The sequence below is a fragment of the Danio aesculapii genome, chromosome 23 (genome assembly GCF_903798145.1).
Source record: "Danio aesculapii chromosome 23, fDanAes4.1, whole genome shotgun sequence".
NCBI lineage: Eukaryota > Metazoa > Chordata > Actinopteri > Cypriniformes > Danionidae > Danio > Danio aesculapii.
In genome coordinates, this window is record NC_079457.1 from 7,011,163 (window position 1) to 7,034,665 (window position 23,503).

At 34.7% G+C, this 23,503-nt stretch overlaps 1 protein-coding gene across 1 annotated transcript in view; it reads right to left on the reverse strand.

Annotated features, from left to right (window-relative positions):
* reps2 (RALBP1 associated Eps domain containing 2) overlaps window positions 1-23,503 on the reverse strand; it is a 109,115-nt gene that overhangs the window by 22,507 nt on the left and 63,105 nt on the right. Inside the window, exons 7-14 of the mRNA XM_056449279.1 lie at window positions 21,827-21,890; window positions 18,423-18,588; window positions 16,531-16,587; window positions 14,416-14,500; window positions 8,984-9,052; window positions 4,318-4,366; window positions 2,394-2,530; window positions 739-800 (exon numbers count right to left, since the gene is read on the reverse strand). Of these exons, the coding sequence (XP_056305254.1) occupies window positions 739-800; window positions 2,394-2,530; window positions 4,318-4,366; window positions 8,984-9,052; window positions 14,416-14,500; window positions 16,531-16,587; window positions 18,423-18,588; window positions 21,827-21,890 (689 nt within the window). The remainder of the gene's footprint in view (window positions 1-738; window positions 801-2,393; window positions 2,531-4,317; window positions 4,367-8,983; window positions 9,053-14,415; window positions 14,501-16,530; window positions 16,588-18,422; window positions 18,589-21,826; window positions 21,891-23,503) is intronic.

Sequence of the window (23,503 nt, forward strand, 5' to 3'; positions counted from 1 at the left end):
GCTATATTCATGGCTACATTGATAATAAATGTTCAATAAATAATTTACAAACATAACAGCATCTTAATACATAAGCAATATACAAAAAACATACAGATACACAAACATGCAACAATATTAATAAAAGGTCATGTAAATTTTTTTTATATTAAGTCAGTGATAAATACTTTAAAAAGCTTCACGAAAAGACTCTTTTTAAAGACATCTGCTTTAAAATATTTTACAATTCTGTAATATCATTTAAAAATATACATTCTAATAAAACGTGTGCTACCAAAGGATTAATTGCATCCAAGATAAAAGTGTGTATTTACATAGTATATACGTGCACACTGTGTATGTTTATGAATATAGGTATAAATCCACACACATAATTAAACAATTTATAAAATATAGTCATTCAAAAATATACACATTACACACAAATATATTTTGTAAATACATGTATAAACATTTATTTTGGATGCAATTAATAGCGAGTAATCATTTGACAGAACTAATTATATTATGTTTTATATCTATTTATAAAACTCAACATCAATTAAAGTGAGCCTATAATTCTTTAAAGGTTCATGGTTAAAGTCTCATACAGTTGGTTTAAAACTATACAGGGTTAAGAGCACTTTAATGTTCTCATAATGACACTGCAGCATCAGCTCTTGTCTTTGTCTATAAAATGCTTTAAATGATTATTTAAATAAATTAAATGCTTCCAAAGATACTGATAGACATTGTCACCTGTGTTGCTGGTGGTCGTGGAGGGAGAGCTGGAGGAGGAGGCAACCAGCCACTTTTAGCACCTGACAGAGAGGGGGAAAATATATTCAGAAAGATAATGAAAAAACATTCTGGCCTATTTAAAATAGCTATACGGATGCTTTTATTTAAGCTGGTTCACTCATTTTTAAAGCAATACTATAAATGACTTCAAAAGCAATACATTTTGCTTCACTTTTTGCTCAAATAATCCAGGCCACTATCAATTGATAAAACAAATATCAAAAAATAAATAAATAAATAAATATCTAAAAAACAAAACAAATAAATAAATAAATATCTAAAAATATATATATAAAAAATATATATATTTTATTATAATATATATATATATATATATATATATATATATATATATATATATATATATATATATATATATATATATATATATATATATATAATACAATTAATATTCTCTAATCTCTCTCTCTCTCTCTCTCTCTCTCTCTCTATATATATATATATATATATATATATATATATATATATATATATATATTTAATACAATTAATATTCTCTAATCTCTCTCTCTATATATATAATACAATTAATATTCTCTAATCTCTCTCTCTCTATATATATATAATACAATTAATATTCTCTAATCTCTCTCTCTCTATATATATATAATACAATTAATATTCTCTAATCTCTCTCTCTATATATATATAATACAATTAATACTCTCTAATCTCTCTCTCTCTATATAATACAATTAATACTCTCTAATCTCTCTCTCTCTCTCTCTCTCTCTCTCTCTCTCTCTCTCTCTCTCTCTATATAATATATATATATATATATATATATATATATAATACAATTAATACTCTCTAATGTCTCTCTCTCTGTCTATATATATATATATATATATATATATATATAGACACAGAGAGAGAGAGAGAGAAAGATTAGAGAGTATTAATTGTATTATATATATATATATATATACATATATATAGAGAGAGAGAGAGAGAGAGAGAGAGATTAGAGAGTATTAATTGTATTATATATATATAGAGAGAGAGATTAGAGAGTATTAATTGTATTATATATAGAGAGAGAGAGAGATTAGAGAGTATTAATTGTATTACATATATATATATATATATATATATATATATATATATATATATATATTTTATTCAACAAGTAAGTAAAGTAAATATTTATATTATTACAATTCTTTTTTATTACTTTTTTATTTATCATTGCAAAAAAATTTACCTTTCACACACATACTGTATAATTTACTCCGTCTATACAGGTAATAGCAAAATTATTTATGTGGGTGGGTTTTTATTTACTATTATTATCTTTTTATTATTATTATTATTTTTCTTTCTTCGCTAATGTAATATGTGGAGAAAATTTGTAAAACAGATAATCCCTTTTCCTGAATCTTTGTCTTCAATAAAAACTTATTTGACAAGTCGATTTATCAGGCTTTTAAAGGTGCCTATATATATAAAAGCTATAATCATTATTATTATTAATATTATTATTATTCATTCATTTTCCTTATTATTCAGCTTAGTCCCTGATTTATCAGGGGTCGCCACAGCGGAATGAATCACCAACTACTCTGGCATATAATAAACAATTTAATTAAAACCTGTTGTGCTCTGCTGGAGGAGCTTGTTGAGGTCAAGTGAGGAGGCGCGAGAGTGACTTTTTTGGGGTCGCGGAGGAGGAGTCGGCGGCTCTTCAACCTTCTTCATCGCATCATCAATGGACGTGCTGGAATACGACCTGAAGATAAAACACAAACACACATTCGTTAGGTTACAGTTAAAGTCTAAATTATGAGCACTCCTGTATATATATATATATATATATATATATATATATATATATATATATATATATATATATATATATATATATATATATATATATATATATATATATATATATATAATTTTTGATTATTATTTATTATTATTATCATTATTATTATTTTATTTTTTTTCAAATGATGTTTAACAGAGCAAGGAATTTTTCACAGTATTTCCTATAATATTTTTTCTTCTGGAGAAAGTCTTATTTGTTTTATTTCACCTAGAAAAATGCAGTTTTTAAAAATACATTTTAAGGTCAATATTATTAGCCAATAATAAAGCAATTATTAGCCCCCTTAACCAATTTTTGTTCGATAGTCTATAGAGCAAACCATTATTATACAATGACTTGCCTTATTACACTGACTTGCCTAATTAACCTAGTTAAGTCTTCGAATGTCACTTTAAGCTGAATACTAGTATCTTGAAAACTATCTAGTCCAATATTATTTACTGTCATCATGGCAAAGATAAAATAAATCAGAAATCAGAAATGAGTTATTAAAACTACTGTGTTTAGAAATGTGTTGTTTGTGTTGTAAATTTGTTAGAAAATCTTCTCTCCCTTAAACAGAACTTGGGGGAAAATATAAAAGAATTAAAATTTAACAGTTTATTGCACATTATGCCCAAAACACACCCATAACTCATGAAGAGAATAAGGACAATCCTTTTAGACCATGCGCCTGGTGCACAGACAGTTTTTCCCATTCTTAAAATAGCAAATGTGGATTCGTACACGCCTTAAATGAAACTGCCCCCCCCCCCCTCTACTTTTACTTACTATTTACATGGCGGACTTTGTAAGTGTAAATGTGAATGCTTCACTAGCGAGAAAACAGTTAAACAGAGCATCTGCGGGGCCAGGATAAAGAACAAGCCTTCTCCAATCGGTCTTTACTTTCACTTTCTCTTTCTCTCTTTCCTGGATAAGGAAATGATGTTGTACTCACTCCACTGAAGACATCCATTAGCCTACACAATTATTTTAGCTTGTTAAGCGCAAAGATTTGTTTGTTTAATAACAAAGTGTGCTCAAAAAACTGAGTTATATCCAAACACACGTGCTATGCCCCATATGGATTTGCTATTTAAACAACATGGCGGAAAATGGGAAAATTAAGGTTGCGCTGGTCTGAAAATAGCAACACGTGGGGGCAAACATGTCTTGCGTCCACAGTCTTTATTCTAATATGCTGATTAGATGATGGGTGGCATGGTGGCTCAGTGACTAGCACTGTCACCTCACAGCAAGAAGGTCGCTGGTTCGAGTCCCGGCTGGGTCAGTTGGCATTTCTGAGTTTGCATGTTCTCCTCGTGTTGGTGTGGGTTTCCTCTGGGTGATCTGGTTTCCCTCACAGTCCAAACACATGCGCTATAGGGGAATTGTATAAACTAAATTGGCCGAATGTATGAATGTGTATGTGAGAGTGTATGGGTGTTTTCCAGCGCTGGGTTGCAGTTGGAAGGGAATCCGCTGCGTAAAGCAAATGCTGGAGAAGCTGGTGGTTCATTCCGCTGTGGTGACTCCTGATAAATAAAGGGACTAAGCCGAAGGAACCCTTTGACACAACAATTTAAAAACATTTGCTGTCACTTTTCATCAATTTAATGCATTCTTGCAGAGTAGAATAACATTTCTGACTTCTAAAACCCAAACTTTTGAATGCCAGTTCAGCAGTACATCATATATTTTACCTGGGTCGTGTTCTCGACTTCATATTTGCATCAAGCTCTTGAGGAGAATCTGTAAAAAAAATCACATTGAGAATACAGAAGCATTATTTTTTACCAAAACAAGCAACATACTCTAGGCAGACTTTAGATGTCTAATTTAATCCCCTCATTCAGGCTTTTCTGTTTAGTAACACAGCCTAGAAGTACAAATGAAACAAGCATTTCCTTTATTTACCTGTCATCCTCAAGAGAACTTGAAGCTGTGAGACGCTTCTGAACTGAACTGCTCTCTCTAACCCGAAGATTTCAACAGAAACGCTCAATCATAACACTAAAACATCAAACACACTCCGCAGCTTTGATACTATAAAAATACAATCATCTGAAACAGGCCTTGAACACCTACAGCTGCGGCTCACATCTCCAACCAATCCCATCATGCACTGCACCGGCACCCAAGAAGACTCCAGATCAACAATAGATGTGTCCCAATTCATCCAGATACACTACTGACTGTTAAAGTATGCACTACTACTGTCTCAAAGTATGCACTCTATGGGCTTTATTTTAACGATCTAGGTGCGAAGTCTGAAGCGCATTGTGCAAAAGCATTAAGAGTGTGTCAGAATCCACTTTTGCTATTTTAAGGACAAAAAAATACGCTTTGCGCCCAGGTGCAAGGTCTAACAGGGTTGAGCTTATTCTCTTAATGAGTTATGGGTGTGTTTTGAGAATAACGTGCATTAAACTTATCAGAGTCTCATTTCCCTTTCCTTTTAACAGTCACTTGCGTCGCGCCATGGTGCATTTGCTATTTACATGGCAGACATTGTAAGTGTAAAAACTGAATTCTTCACTAGCGAGAAAACAGTTAAACAGAGCATCTGCAGCACGAGGATAAAGAATGAGCCTCCTCCATTCGGCCTCTTTACTTTCTCTTTACCCTTTTCTTTACTCCTTTACTTTCGTGGATAAGGAAACGGTGTTGTACTCACTCCACTGAAGACATCCATTAGCCAACATATTTAATTTAGTTTGTTAAGAGCAAAGATTTGTTTCAACACTATTTCTAAATTCAGTTCTAATTTCCAGCAAACGAATAAATGAACAATGATAATGAAGTGTGGTCAAAAAACTGAGTTATATCCAAACACACGTCCTGTTCTTATGCCCCATATGGTGATCTTTTTGTCTCCAAAACACAACAGGCGGATAAATCAAACACAAAGGGAGTCCACAAAGTGGCACAAATGAATTTGCTATTTAAACAACGTGGTGCAAAACCTGAAAATGACAGTTGCACTGGTCTGAAAATAGCAACAAATCGCGCCAAACACATCTTGTGCCTTATTGCGCAGGGTGTATGATAAAGCCCTATATGTTTACTATACTATAGTTACTATAATTTGAAACACACAATTTTCCCCCTCAAATAACTAGTTAGGACAGATTAGGAAGCCCTTAAAGTGACATGCAAAAAATTTTTTTTAATAATAATAATAATAATAATAATAATAATAATGAAGACTTTCGCGTGCATATACAAATCATATGCGCACAACATATGAATTGTGTGCGCACGACATAGATATTCACTACCTGACAAATGTCTTGTCGTCAATCCCAGTTGTAAGAGCAACAAATAATAACTTGACTTCTAGTTGATTACTTGGAAAAGAGGCAGAAGGTGGATTTTTGTGATGAATCATCTGTTGAACTGCATCACAATCATCACAAATACTGCAGAAGACCTACTGGAACACGCATGGACCCAAGATTCTCATAGAAATCAGTCAAGTTTGGTGAAGGAGAAATCATGGTTTGGGGTTACATTCAGTATGGGGGCGTGTGAGAGATCTGCAGAGTGGATGGCAACATCAACAGCCTGAGGTATCAAGACATTTGTGCTGCCCATTACATTACAAACCACAGGAGAAGGCAAATTCTTCAGCAGGATAGCGCTCCTCATACTTCAGCCTCCACATCAAAGCTCCTGAAAGCAAAGAAGGTCAAGGTGCCCCAGGATTGGCCAACCCAGTCACCAGACATGAACATTATTGAGCATGCCTGGGGTAAGATGGAGGAGGAGGCATTGAAGATGAATCCAAGTATCTTGATGATCTCTGGGAGTCCTGCAAGAACGCTTTCTTTGTCATTCCAGATGACTTTATTAATAAGTGATTTGAGTCAGAGATGTATGGATGCAGTCCTCCATGGGAGTCAGACACAATATTCATTCTGTTTCCACTGCAGCATGACTTTATATTCTATACTGGACATTATTTCTGTTAAGTGACAAGACTTTTGTCTAAGTAAAGTCAGACCTTACTGTCCTAATTAAATCATTCAAAATCAAGGCTTGATTATATTTTATTATGGTAATATAAGCGTAATCTAGAGGCTTTTGCCTTTCACATAAGCCACTTCTGATACCAAATGATCAACTAGAAATCAAGTTATTATTTGTTGTTCATGAAACTTGGATTGGCCACAAGACTTTTGTCAGGTAGTGTACATATTGCGTAATAATAAGTCTTTATTATTATAATTTTTTTTTGCATGTCACTTTAGGGGCTCACATTTAGGGACACTTGTCTTGTAAACGTGTCTTGTAACCAACACTAGGAAAATAAAGAATTTCATAAGAATGATCTCGGAAGCAAAGTGCACATCAGCATTGCATCTGATCTGAAGTAATAAAACGTAGAGAGCGCAGGATTATTTGTGAACTCCAGGGATCTGGGATATTCAATAAATATGAGCTGTTACTGGATCAGAGCAGATGCCCGAAATATTAGAACAAAAGGTCAGCGCTTTGGATAAAACAGGATCTGCGTCCACACCCAGAGGCTGGAAAACATCACAGAATAACAAACACATAGACGCTGGACGACAATTCAGTATGATCTGAACAGGCTGATTCACTGATCCATGTGTTTTAATCAGAATTCATCTCATCTAATCTCATCATCTGACAACAATAAAGGGATAATTCACTCAGAAATAAGAAAATTTTGCTGTTATTTATTTCACATTTTGATAAGTAAGATAATATAATATAATATAATATAATATAATATAATATAATATGATATAATATAATATAATATAATATAATATAATATAATATAATATAATATAATATAATATAATATAATATGATATAATATAATATAATATAATATAATATAATATAATATAATATAATATAATATAATATAATATGATATAATATAATATAATATAATATAATATAATATAATATAATATAATATAATATAATATGATATAATATAATATAATATAATATAATATAATATAATATAATATAATATAATATAATTTAATGTAATATAATATAATATAATATAATATAATATGATATAATATAATATAATATAATATAATATAATATAATATAATATAATATAATATGATATAATATAATATAATATAATATAATATAATATAATATAATATAATATAATATAATATAATATGATATAATATAATATAATATAATATAATATAATATAATATAATATAATATAATATAATATAATATAATATAATATAATATAATATAATATAATATAATATAATATAATATAATATAATATAATTTAATGTAATATAATATAATATAATTTAATATAATATAAAGTAATATAATATAATATAACATAATTTAATGTAATATAATATAATATAATATAAAATAATATAATATAATATAAAACAATATAATATAATATAATATAATATAATATAATATAATATAATATAATATAATATAATATAATATAATATAATATAAAACAATATAATATAATATAATATAATATAAAACAATATAATATAATATAATATAATATAAAACAATATAATATAATATAATATAATATAATATAATATAATATAATATAATATAATATAATATAATATAAAACAACATAAAATAAAATAATATAATATAATATAATATAATATAATATAATATAAATAATATAATATAATATAATATAATATAATATAATATAAAACAATATAATATAATATAATATAATATAATATAATATAATATAATATAATATAATATAATATAATATAATATAATATAAAACAACATAATATAATATAATATAATATAATAATATAATATAATATAATATAATATAATATAATATAATATAAAACAACATAATATAATATAAAACAACATAATATAATATAATATAATATAATATAATATAATATAATATAATATAATATAATAATATAATATAATATAATATAATATAATATAATATAATATAATATAATATAATATAATATAATATAATATAATATAATATAATATAATATAATATAAAACAATATAATATATTTGACAATGTGTTGACATCTGCCATAAAAACTATTTTCACAAAAGAAGATACTCTGAAGAATGTTGGAAAACTTTAGCTATTGACTTCTATGGTATTTTTCTCCCACAATGGATGTCAGTGGAAACCGGTTTCCAACATTCTTCAAGATATAGAGTTCAGCAAAAGAACAAAACCACATGGGTGGGTAAATGATGTGTAAATATTCATTTTTTTGTGTGGCTTTTATGGTATTAAGTAACAGTAGAGCAGATGTAAATGAGCGTCAGTGTTCGGTGTGGTGTCTGAGGACAGAAAGTCACCTGGTTTTAAAGCGCTGACTCTCTGCATTGGCTTTTCCTGCGGCTCTGGAACTCTCTTTGGGCTGATCTCTGCTGACACAGCAATAAAAAAAGTCACTGTAAGATCCGTGAAACAGGAACGTCTACAGAGGAAAGTCTATGAGTTTACGATACAAATGATAAAGATGCTCAGAAGACGACAAGACAAACATATATTGAATTAAATATTTAAGAAAATGATTGATTAATTTCACACCACAATAGTGAGTCATTACTGCTAGTTGCAACCAGGGTTAGTGTCTCAGTCTACATTTTTGCAAAACATAAAATGCATTTGCACCACGTTTCAGCTGACAAATCCACTAGAGGGCGCTGTCTACATTTCTGTGAATCTGAAATACATTACTTAGGGTGCGTTTTGTTGAATGTTTCAGATACACGTCCTTAGAGCCTACTCACACTATGCTATCTGAACCGTGCCCAGGCCCATTTCCTTGATCGTTTGAGTAGTGTGAGTGCTCTGAATCGGGCTCAGGCATGGTTCACTTGGCCGGCCCTGGCCCGGTTGGAAGAGGTGTGGTGCAGGGTTGGAAGAGGTGAGTGCAGTTCACTTGGGCTTTGGCGTGGTACGCTTGTGCACAACGCACCAGATCCCGAAACTGAAAGCGAGACGCGACTTTTAAGGGATTGTTTCATATCGATTTATTAATCATTCTTACTGTTCAATGAATGCAAACTCATCGGTTATTAAAGACGCAAACCCCTCACTAGGCACGAAAACTGCGCACCTTCAGCACACCTCCTAATTACTGCAGCGACATAACTAAAGAAATCTCCACTGTGCTGAGCGTAAGCGTGCCTAGGCCCGAATGTAATATGAGTGCAGGCCGTTGGGGGAGACGGGAGGGGGGACAAGCGTGCTTAGGTCCGGTTCAAGGCAACTGTACAAAGTGTGAGTACGCCCATAATGTACACGTCCATAAGAAGGCAGAGCTTGACGTACAGATCACCAGCGAATCGCTGAGCTTAACCCTTCCTTAAACCAAATCAATAAATACAAACAGCATTTTCAAAAGCAAGGTCATGCCAAGGTTATTATAGTTAACGAAAACGAACTAAAAAAAATGTTAAAGTAGAACTGAAAAATCATTTTCGTGAACTGAAATAAAAATAAAAACGAGAGTTTTTAAAAAAACTAGAACTAACTGAAACTGTATTGTTTACTTACAAAACTAACTTAAACAAACTAAAATAACAGCAAAAATGTCCTTCGTTTTTGTCTTTGTAAATGTATTAATTACATAAGCGTACTGTATGTGTTTGAGGCTGCATTTACACTGCACTGTTCAAGTGACTCAATTCCGATTTTTTTCTCCCATGTGGCACAGATCGGATATGGCCCATGTACGTGTAAGCAGGAACAAATCACATGGATTCCGATTTACTCAAATCAGATTCAGGCCTTGTTCATATGTGTAAATTTATCCGATATGAATCGCATCTGTGTTCTCGTTTCTGCAGTGTAAGCAGGTAGATTGGATTTTTATCTGTCAATGCGAGTCGCGCGTCATTAATACCCGTAGCGAATGACGTCAAGTCTGACGCTTTCATTTCAGAACAGACTTCAGAGTCCCATGCCTGGTCAATACCCTTTAAATTTAGCCTTTTAAATAAGGTTAAAGAAGTGTACTTTAAAATACTTCACAAAATTTATCCTTGCAAAGCAACTTTATCTAAATTCATGGATATTGATAATACTTGCACATTTTGTAATATACATGAGGAAGATACATGATCTCATCTTTTCTATAACTGTGATGTCTCTCTTAAATTTTGGAATGATGTTAGTGACGTGTTATTTGGGCAAAGATATGTCAATTACAGGCTATCTTTAAAAGATGTCATTTGCACTTTTTCACACACAAAAAGAACATTCGAGTATGTTGTTAACTTCTACATGTTACAAGGTAAATATTTTATTCATAAATGCAATATCTTTTTATTAGAAATGGAAACTTTGAAAAAGTCTCTAATGCAAATTAAAAACAAAAAGAGTGATTTAATGTTAGATTTCATGAAGGAATTTTTCTCTGATACTGATCCCCCGCTGTAGTCGATGATTGTATCCTAAGTTATTACTTTTGTTTATATGGATATAAGTATTCTGTAATACTTTTTTTTTTTGTTGTTGTTATCATTTCCGTTTGTGTTTTTGCAATTCTTATAATGTTCCCGGACATAGCATATATCTGAATTTTGTACTATTATGTTATGTAATGTTTCAAAGCTTATAATAAATAAAAAAGAAGACTTCAGAGTCCCAAACCTTAAATCTCAAACACAAAGACTTAAACAGCTTTTATATTGTCATAAAGCACAAGTATTTAAGCATGTAAGCGAGAGCGAGAGCGAGAGAGCGCAATGTTCGCCACGTAACCAATATAAACTAATATAAAACTATTGCATACATCACGTGCTTAAATCACGCCATGGACATGACATAACATGCCTACTGGTTTAAAAAAGCCTATATATCAAAAGAAGATGGACAAGTGAGAACCTTTGTAAAACAGCTTGTCAAAAGCTGCGAACAGATTGCATACAGGAACAAAGAAAAGAACGCTCTTTAATTATCAGCTGTTAGTCAGCGCCCGCTCTTTTTTTTTCCTGGTCATTGCGCCTTTGCCGTGTGCTGTGTATATGCAGACGATCAGACATGAGTCACTTTTAAAAGATGATGTAAGCAGGTCATCAAAAAAAATCGATTACAGTCACAAAATTGGAATTGACCATCAAGATCTGCAGTGTAAATGCAGCCTTTGAAGTAAATCTATTTACTTCGTGCTGCCAGGTGTTTGACCCGTGCAGCACCTCAGCGTCTGTAAACCTGATGCTATTTGCCAGATCAAGCCGGTTTACCTCCAGTCATCCTCGCTGTTGCTCCAGGGATCAAAACAACAGCTGGACATGACAACAGTGCGGTGACAGCATTAAATACGGCCTAAGCAGACACTTAAAAGTATTCAATTAACACATTTGTGCCCAATAAGGGGGTTTTATCTCCATATTAGTGATCCTGATCACGAACGAACCGTTTATTTTAACCGAATCTTCTAAGTGAACCAGTTAAACTAGTTCACCAAGCCGAACTGAATTATTTGAAATGATTCACATCACCACGAAGCACTCTTAATCACAAACTACTTACTTTTGAACATGCCTGATACCCCCTCTGACTCGAAATAAAACAATATATACTGAGTTATTCAGTTATTAGAACAGTACACTGAGATCAGATTTGAGAAGCGGTGAACTGATAATACTGCGCATGCGTGATTCAGCAGGTGTACCGAACACGTTGGAACCACTGCCCCTCTTCCCTCATTGGCTGAAGTGCACCTTAGCGCGATTTCCGCGTGACCGTTCCCCCCCACTTAGCGTGAATGAACACCTGCCCATGTAAGAGTCTGTGCACGGCACTGCCGAACACAAACAATAGATGACAGCCTGCTGTGACTGAACCAAACTTAAATTGCAGCGCTGGTAAACTGAGGGCTTAAATGAGAGGATCTGGCCAAATGTAAGTTTATTTCAGAACAGAAAGTCGTAATGGAGTATAAATAAGTGAAGCATGCTTCAGTTGGGTTGCAAAACTTAATTGTAAGAAACTATTCAGATCATGGTGATGTTTTAACTGACTGAAATTATGATTGCTGACTACATATATTTGGTGAATTTAGTCCTAGCATGGGAGGATTGCCACAAAAGATCTGGTTTGCATTAATGATCCAAACTTCCCATCACTACTGTGTATCTAACCTCAGAAGCAGCCAAGCACACATATTTTACTTAGGACTGCTAACGTTATCTTGTGGGCTGTTGTATTTGAATTTGAGGATGGGGGATGGTAGTGTTCATGTGTCTTCTAAATACATGTTTTAAAAAAAAGTATCTTTAGTTGAGTTTTTATTATGCAATATTTATTCTGATGATTTTGAATCTTGCACATAACAAATATCCTTATTTACAAACAACAACAACAACAACAAAAATAAAACTAACACTGACACTAATAAAAACTAAACTAAAATTAAGCAATTTCAAAATATAGAAACTATTGAACACTAGCAAATCCACCTCGAAAAACTCATTAAAATGAACTGAATTTGAAAACAAAAAGTCAAAACGAAATAAAAACTAAAACTAATGAAAAATCCCAAACTATTCTAACTATTTCAAGTTTACTTTTATGTGTATCTTTTTATTTTTTATTTTGACATGGACATCCCAATTACACTGGACAACCGAATGCATTTGTTTAAGTGTTTTAGCAGACTTGCTAATGCTCAACACCTCTCCATGGGAGGCTTGGCATCAAATGAATATAAAACAGATACATATACACAACATTATAATTATTTACATAAAATTGCTTTAAGGCAAAAGCAAAGGCAGCATGATCAAACAAACTAATAGTAGACTATAGCTGCGTCTCAAGTGGCACACGATACACCACTGATCATCAACTGGCGGCACGCTGAGCCGTTCAATCCGGCCCGTGACTGGATTCCAAAATTGTGAGGATCAAAAAGAAAACAGTGGTCCACACTATTAAAGCAACTAAAAATAACAACAACTGAGTCTCTTGTCAGAATAACCACCATTTATGACTATATTTAGGCTACACTCCGAAATGAGGACAGACTCAGACAGATTATGTGGTGTTAAGCATTTGTTTCAAACAGGCTTAAATAAAAAATAAAAAAAACGCATATAATGCTCAATAATGATCATGTCTGGTGACTGGGTTGGCCAATCCTGGAGCACCTTGACCTTCTTTGCTTTCAGGAACTTTGATGTGGAGGCTGAAGTATGAGGAGCGCTATCCTGCTGAAGAATTTGCCCTCTCCTGTGGTTTGTAATGTAATGGGCAGCACAAATGTCTTGATACCTCAGGCTGTTGATGTTACCATCCACTCTGCAGATCTCTCACATGCCCCCATACTGAATGTAACCCCAAACCATGATTTTTCCTTCACCAAACTTGACTGATTTCTATGAGAATCTTGGGTCCATGTGGGTTCCAGTAGGTCTTCTGCAGTATTTGTGATGATTGGGATGCAGTTCAACAGATGATTCATCAGAAAAATCAACCTTCTGCCACTTTTACAAATGATCAACTAGAAGTCAAGTTATTATTTGTTGCTCTTACAACTGGGATCAATGATAAGACTTTTGTCAGGTAGTGTATATACAAATATTTCTTGACAATATTATAAGTGGACTTCAACAAATAGTCCAAGCAAAAAGGCAGTTCCTGACCATTATAGCTCACTCAGATTATTTGTAGGTAATGTAATGACATTTACACATTTTAAAGTGTGACTATTAGTTTATGATATATTATGATAATATTTTCCCCTGTAATCAAGTTCATTGAGGTCTGTCATTACCCGGCTTCCTGCTTTCATCTCTGGTGTCCTGTTTAGTGGTCACACCAGGTCTAGAGGTCACCTGCAGGTCAACTGAGCCCATTTCCTGTTTGGGAAAATGAAAAAGCCAGCAATAAATGATTGATGTGAGCTCATGTAGAGGTTTACTCCGTTATATGGTGGTGGTTGGATTATTATTTTTTGTCTTATGGAGATTATATCTCATATGAGAATCATTAGCACCATCTGCCTTTCAGACACATGCTCAAAAAAAGAGAGAGAGAGAGTTTTTTTTCATTTGCTCAGAATATCTGTTTGTCTTTTGTTTTCTTTTTAATGATGCAAATTATTTTAAATATTATATATTATCTAAACGTTATTAACTAAAAATAACCATACTAAACATAGTTTTTATTATCTGAGGTTTAGCTGAAATTAAATAATGCATAAATCTGAACTTTAAAAAAGCTTAATATTAATAATTACTGAAAGGGTGAGTAATAAGATCATAAAAGTGTTAACTAGGCACATAAAACTAAACAACATTAAAATAAAAACTATATATATATATATATATATATACGTAAAAGCTAATTCAAGATACTGAGAAATACACTATAAAATTGTGCAAATTGTGTAAAACTAAATTAATATTATTTATAATATGAATTCTTATTTACCATATAAAATATGTGATTTATAATGTGATAAAAAATAGAATGTAAATTTAAATAATACTCTTATACACTTACCAGCCACTTTATTAGGTACACCTGTCCAACTGCTCGTTAACGCAAATTTCTAATCAGCCAATCACATGGCAGCAACTCAATGCATTTGAGCATGTAGATATAGTCAAGACGATCTGCTGCAGTTCAAACTGAGCATCAGAATGGGGAAGAAAGAAGATTTAAGTGACTTTGAACGTGGCATGATTATTGGTGCCGGACGGGCTGGTCTGAGTATTTCAGAAACTGCTGATCTACTGGGATTTTCACGCACAACCATCTCTAGGGTTTACAGAGAATGGTCTAAAAAAGAGAAAATATCCAGTGAGCGGCAATTCTGTGAACGCAAATGCCTTGATGATGCCAGAGGTCAGAGGAGAATGGCCAGACTGGTTCCAGCTGATCGAAAGGCAACAGTAACTCAAAGAACCACTCGTTACAACCAAGGTCTGCAGAAGAGCATCTCTGAACGCACAACACATCCAACCTTGTGGCAGAAGACCACACAGGGTGCCGCTCCTGTCAGCTAAGAACAGGAAACTGAGGCTACAATTCACACAGGCTCACCAAAATTGGACAATGGAAGATTGGAAAAATGTTGCTTGGTCTGATGAGTCTCGATTTCTGCTGCGACATTTGGAGAATTGGGTCAGAACTTGGCTTCAACAACATGTCAGCATGGATTCATCCATGGTGTAATGGTGTGGGAGATAGTTTCTTGGCACACTTTGGGCCCATTAGTACCAACTGAGCATCGTGTCAACACCACAGCCTACCTGAGTATTGTTGCTGACCATGTCCATCCCTTTATGACCACAGTGTACTCATCTTCTGATGGCTACTTCCAGCAGGATAACGTGCCATGTCATAAAACGTGAATCATCTAAGACTGGTTTTTTAAACATGACAATGAGTTCACTGTACTCAAATGGCCTTCACAGTCACCGGATCTCAATCCAATACAGCACCTTTTGGATGTGGTGGAACAGGAGAGTCGCATCATGGATGTGCAGCCGAAAAATCTGCAGCAACTGCGTGATGCTATCATGTCACTATAGACCAAAATCTTTGAGGAATATTTCCGGTACTTTGTTGAATCTCTGCCACAGAGGATTAAGGCAGTTCTGAAGGAAAAAATGGGTCAAACCTGGTAATAGTAAGGTGTACCTAATAAAGTGGCCAGTAAGTGTAGTTTTTTTAAAATATATAATTAGAAACAATAGCTGACTATGAAAACATCTGTTATTAAAATAGTTTTTGCTGCATTGCATTATTGTGAGCAAATCACCATGACAAAAGAGCATTTTAATATTTTTTTAAAGTCAAAAGAAAGCGAAAGAAAAGAGACAGAATGAAATGTACTGAACACTAAGATCTTGGCATAAAAGTTGGATGAAGGTCTTCTCACCGGATGATTTGCTCCAGGCATCATATTATCATCAAAGACGATGAGAGGTTGAGTGGCCTGTAAAACAATACTCACACATAAAGCTCCATCCAAACCTGTCGGAACTTTCTACTGATTGCATCATAAAACATTACACAGGATAAAAAACACTGGGCAGTTTAAAGGGGACCTCTTATGCAAAAAAATAAAATAAATTACTCTCATATGGGGTTTAAGCACAGTTGTGCGGCAACAGTGTGTGAATATGTCCAGCTTAAAATTCATTATTTTATTTGATTAAATCACAGTTAATAAAAACAGTCTACAGAAACACTTTGATTGACATGTCATCAGAGAGGGAAAGCCCCGCCCACTAGTGACCGTGTCTCCCTCATTAGCATAGTGGCAGAATCCTGACAGTCTTCAGTCTTGTAAATTCTTGTTTTGGAGTCCAGACACTAGTCCTGAACTGTCTTGTCTTGTATGTTGCGAAAACTCGAGCCGAGCACTCATATCCTGTCTTAGGCTGTGTCCGAACTCGCCTACTACTCAGTAAGTACTATATTTAAATTTAAATGTACTATTCGATCGTTAAAAAAGTACGGTGTTTACAGTATACATGTGAATGGAACTTGTACGTAAATTAAGTATTACGTAAATTACACAATTAAGTGCACACAGCATGCCATATCATATGATAATTATAAGAAATAAATCCAAAAAGCAGTTGACTGTGTAAAGCCATATAAAACAAAACAAAAATATGATGTATATGCCGAGTTCAGCAGCTAATCAGCCGGAATCAGCTGAGGTGAAGTGACGGAGACCTAGAGACCTAGCTGTCACTCAAATGGCCACGCCCTTAATTATGCAGATTTAATATAACTTAATAAAAACGAAACGGATAAGTTACAAAAAAAAAATAAAATCACCCCTCACAGTTGTCATGAACTGTAATATTAGCTATATGAGCCAAAATCGTTCTTTGTACCAGGTTGTAAACACCTTTTATTCGGCCATTTTAATAGTGGGCTCAATAGAAATTTGCTCCTTATGGAGTCAGGATTAGCGGAATTTCAATGAATTGCAGTTTCAGTTACTTCCGAATTTGTTTCACAAGGGAGAGCAGGAGGTTGCCGCTTGGTCCCACCCTCCTTATCCAATTATTAGTTAATTTTGCTCACCTGTTGTTTCTTAATTTGCTCCCATTTATAGTCTACTCATGTCTGCTGTCCTGTGCCAGTTTGTCAGACATCGTTTATTCATCCTGCCCTCGTCTAGTCCTTATTCCAGCCTTGATCCCAGCCAGCCTGCCCAGTCAAGTTTGTTTATTTATTTGTTTTGTTAATGTTTTCCCCCCTCGGGGTTGCTTTTGTTGCCTTTTGCTTTGTTTTTATAATTAATAAATACCCCATTTTAGTTCTGCAATTGTGTTCTCGTCCTTTCCCCAAACTCCCAAAGTGATATAGACAGCCCTGAGTGAGAAGCAGCCCTCAGGCATTAGAGTTTTCACACTGTACCTGCTGAAGATGATGTCAGTGCCTATATAAATGTTATAAATGTGAAGCTTTAGGATGCACAAATTCATTATAGATTCACAGAGATAACGTTAGAACTGTTTTGAATCTGCCACTATGCTGACACACCGGCATTTGTAGCTCCGCCCTCTTTTAAAAAGAGCTCAATCTCATTTGAATTTAAAGCGACAGTCACCAAAACGGGACAATATTGATCAAAGCCTAAAAGGGTCAGTTTCAAAGAGTTCTAAAACATTATCTATGGGGTATTTTGAGCAGAAAATTCACACACACAAACCCTCTAAGCACATCAGAGACTTATTTTTACATCTTGTATATTGCATAATAGGTCTAGATGTCCTATAAGATGTCTGCATAGAGTTCTAGATGTCCAACCTCAGATGGTGCTTCTGTAACCACCGGTTCCTTAAAGCCTGGTCTCAGCGAAGCGGGAAGAGTTTCAGGAAGAAGGTAGCCATTTTTCCGTGCCACGATCAGATGGAAGGCAGTGCAGAACTCTAGGAAAGTGAGAGCGCCGTCTTTGTCAACGTCGCTCAGCTCCCTGAAAAACATCAAATGAATGGGAGATATTGTTTGGAGATAGCTATCATTACATCCACCTCTTTTCATGCGCATTTTTAAATAACACGCAGCGCCTGCAGTTGAACTCACAGCAGTTTATTATAAACTTTTATCCATAATTTTTGTCTCGCAATTGACAGCAAGAACAACATAGAAGCGTTGTCTGATTGACAAGCATCACCTAAATATGTTCAAAAGAATTTTCAACGCCAAATGGGATGAATTTATACTCCATTTTGAAAGTAAAACATACTATAATAGGCAGTGTAATCTATACAACATTAATGGCCCGTTTCCACTGAGTGGTACGGTACGGTTCGGTTTGGTTTGGTATGCTTTTATGGCCGTTTCCACTGTCAAAAAGCGTACCGAACCGTACCGTACCGTACCACTTTTTTGCCACCCTTTCGAAAGGGTACCAAAGACGAGAAAGGGTACCAAAAGGCGGAGCCACACGCGCAGCTGAACGCTATTGGTTTACAGAGATACGTCATTCGCTTACGCAACAAGCCAGAATGAAAACAAAAAACCCGCCATGTTTGAAAAACACAGCGAGAGATTTTAGCGGAATTATAAATACATATAATAACGAGCCATGGTCGACCCGGGCTCAAACAAACCTTGTCGTCATTTTGATGGACAGCCACAAATCCAAGAAGAAGAGCAGATTTACCCTGTGGCCCGTAGTTTTTTACGAGCCGGTCTGAGGCGCGAGCGGTTTCGCTTTCTTGCTAGCGCTCGCGCGCGTCTAACATTATATCTGAAATAACAAACTTCTTGAGCTGATGATAATAACCTGCGCTTGATTATTGACGAGCTTTAGAAACCCGATCCTGTCAGACACTGACAAACGTGAGAGTGAAGCGTGAAGAAACAAAGGAGAAGCCGGAAAAAAAGGAGCACATTATTTTTCAGCAAACGCGAACAAAATTCCATGATTAACTAACTTATTATCTTCACCTTTTGGATTAATATGAACCGGGAATGACGGAATTACTTTCTAACAGAGGCTACATGTGCTGCTGAAGCTTACATACACAGATAAGAGGTTTTCACTGACTGTAGGCTATAATTTCTGTTGTTTTGAACCTAAATACGGGCGAAATGTCTGCTGTGTATAGTTCTTCTGTATTTGGTAACATATCGGAGACTGTAAGGGGCTGTATGTGTTTATATGTTCATTTATTTAGTTATTTAATATAATTACAGACGTTACAGTCGGCTGTTTCACACTGTCATTGATCTGCAGTTATAATCAACTCATGTTCCTAGAAAAGTTAGTAATAAACATTTCTACACAAGTATGTATGTGTGTAAAGCATCTGTTTTGTGAGAAGTGCTCCTCATATGATATGTGAATGACCTGTACAGCTTTACTGTAGACATTTCCTCGAGCTAGAATGATGTCGACTGAAACTCTCTGTCGTACACCACGCCCACCAAAAGGGTACCCTTGTTAGTGGAAACGCAAGCCTGATAAAGGTGACCCATACCAAACCGAACCGTACCGTACCGTACCGTACCAGTCAGTGGAAACGAGCCATTAGTGCAGTGTGTAAGTGACAGGTGGGCAGTGTTTCGATGTGATCCGGTTATGTTGTGGTTCTGTGACTGCTGGTGTTGGTGGCTGTATGGTTAAAATATTATGACAGGTAAAGTAACTAGGTTAAATTAGATTAAAATAAATTAAAATGATATAAAATATTAATCTGATATTTTGGGGCATTTGTTGTGCGTTTAGGCGGGTTTTGGACAGCTTTTAGGAATAGAAAAAGTCAGCTATATCTGGCAACCCTGCACCAAGATGCACATTCATTGAAAAAAATGCACATGGAAAAATGTGTGCGCACAAGTGAGTAGGATAAGGCTTTTGTTTGATGAGAAAATGTGCGTAAACTATGATGGAAACACCTTACTGAATTAATTTCCGGCATGGTGCGTCAAAAAAGTCATTGATTTTGTTTTTACAGATCATGTGATGAATAAAAATTGGTGGGGACAACATTAATGGATAAACCAGCATTTCAAAGCTCAATTTATCTCATCTGAAATGTTGTTTGCTCACTGTAAAATCCCTCAGCCAAAGTCCTGTCATCACAGTCCGAGGCTCAGACACACTCTCGCAGTTCAAACTAGATTAAAAGCCTATCTTTTTAGCAAAGCATACCTCAGTGCATCACTTAGCGGTATGAAACATGAATGTGCTCCACACAGGTTTCTGCATCTCGTTTATATACACTATGAACAGCAGCTACGCTAATTATTCTCTTCATTCTCTATGTCCACCTGGGGATACTCATCCTGAGGCCCATAGACTATGCAGCGCCACTGATTCGATCCAAGACCAGCGACGAGATGATTCCAAGGTTTCCATAATCCTGGACGCAGACAGTATCTTGAGCAGCTGCTGTGGTTGGTCACGGAGGAGTGATGAGCATTAGAATAATTCCTGTGACGCTCCAGGGACAGACGAGTCTTCGCTGAGGCCCAGCTTCTCCAGCCTCCGCCTAGTCTGCAGCTCTGCACAAGACGTTTGGCCATAGGAGAAATGGTTGTGCCATTGTGCCAGGGTTTTTGAATTCTTCACTTCAATTGGTGAAGTTTTTTCATCGCCGCTGTCGCCACTGGCCTTGCATGGTTCGGGATCTGTAGAGCTGCACATCCATGGATTTGCTCTTCAGTGTTTGGACTCTCAGTAGTGATTATTAAACCACACTGAACTGAGCTCAACTGAACTTAAACTCTGAAAACTGGACTGACACTACTATGACCTTCTATGTGAAGCTGCTTTCACACAATCTACATTGTAAAAGAGCTATAGAAATAAAGGTGAATTCAACTGAATTAAACAGTAGTTCAGTATTATTATTATATTATTATTAGCTCCAAAACTGTCTACGCTCCTAAAGAGCGTCTCACGCCTTCAAAAACCATCGCATTGCGTTCAATGCATTTAATCTTCTGAGGCGCAACTTATTATAGAAGAAAATAGGTGCACAGTGGCTTCTCCTACCTATTCAAATTGCATTCTTCTTATTGATATTTGGTGTCAGTTTATCAGGAAGTGATGGTTTTGTTCTCTTAGACTCACTGGATGGAAATGCCGCTTTATTCATAAATGCTTTATGCAATATTCCAGTTTTTGTTCACAAGTTTAGTTTGTATTTCTGAATGGAAACTGCTAGTGTATGTTAGCAGAACTGAGGCTTTATACTCACCATATATGAGACAGCTCTGGAATCGGAAGCTTGGACTTGGTGAAGAAGTTTTTTGCAACAGCTCCTGCATGGAAAAAATAATAATAAAGCATTAAAAAATGAAACTGCCAACAATAAATCATCATTCCCACAGTATATCATGAAGGAGAAATGATCAAACTTGAGAGGGAAACATGTCAACAAAAACTGATTTATCCAACTGTCCTTTCCATCCAGCCTTCTAGCCTTCTGTCCATTCATCTATCCAGCTTTCTATCCATCTATACAATCCATAAATCATTCATCTAGTCATTTATCTCACATCCATTTTCCCATACAACCAACTTTTCTATTCAGGGATCTGCAATCTACCCATCAATCCACCCACCCATCAAATATCTCTCTTTCCATCCAATCCATCCACCAATCCAATCTATCCGTCCAACCATCCATCAAAGTACCAATACAGTCCATCCATGCACCCACCAATCCAATCCCCCCATCCACCAATCCAATCATCCAACCATACATCAAAGTACCAAAACAGTCCATCCATCCACCCACCAATCCAATCCCCCCATCCACCCATCCATCCATCCATCCATCCATCCATCCATCCATCCATCCATCCATCCATCCATCAAATCAAATCAATTCAAATCAATTCAAATCAATTCAAATCAAATCAAATCCACCCATCCATCCATCCATCCATCCATCAAATCAAATCAAATCAAATCAAATCAAATCAAATCAAATCAAATCAAATCAAATCAAATCAAATCAATCAAATCAAATCCCCCCAACCATCCATCCATTCATCCATCCATCTTTCTTTTCACCCATACATTCGTCTGTACATCAATCGATCCATCCATTCCCCTATACATCCATCCATCTTTCTGTTCATCTAACCAATCATACCATCTTTATAATGTCTATCCATCATTTTTAGTCCATCTGCCCACCTATTGATCCATCTATCATTCATAATTTGCAGCACACTTCTATCCCTCCATTTAATCTATCTTCTGTTCTTCCAGCTAACCATCGATCTCTCCATCAAATTATCCTTCAATCTATCCATCCAGCACTCTCTCCTTCTATTGTTTCATCCATCTTTCTATTACATTTTCTATCCATCCAGCCATCGTTTTATTAAACCTTCTGTCCACTCATTGCTCTATACCTTTCTATTTACTCACCCACCCATACATCCAATGTTTCCATCATTCCATTCAACTATTTTAAATCCATAATAAATCATTGTCTCTCCTTCTGTCAATCCATCCATCCATCTGTTAATTTATCATCCATCATTATATTAATATATTAAACCATCAATCTTCCTACCCATCCATCTTTTAACCCATCCATCATTTTCTTAAAACCTTCTATCCCAGGGGTGTCCAAACTTTTTGGGCCGAGGGCCAGATGCAAAAAAAAAAAAAAAAAAAAAAAAGTTGTCCCGGGCCAAATTTTACATACATCACACAGACACGTATATGTGTGTATATTATATATATATATATATATATATATAATGTGTGGTGTGTGTGTGCGTGTGTATATTATTATGGAATTATTTAATTCGTCGTCCAACTGTGTTTCTAGAAAGACTGACGTTTTTAAAATCTTGAATCTTCTCTGGGCAAATCAACAGTTGCAAACACTCATCAGACACTCCTTTATAATTGT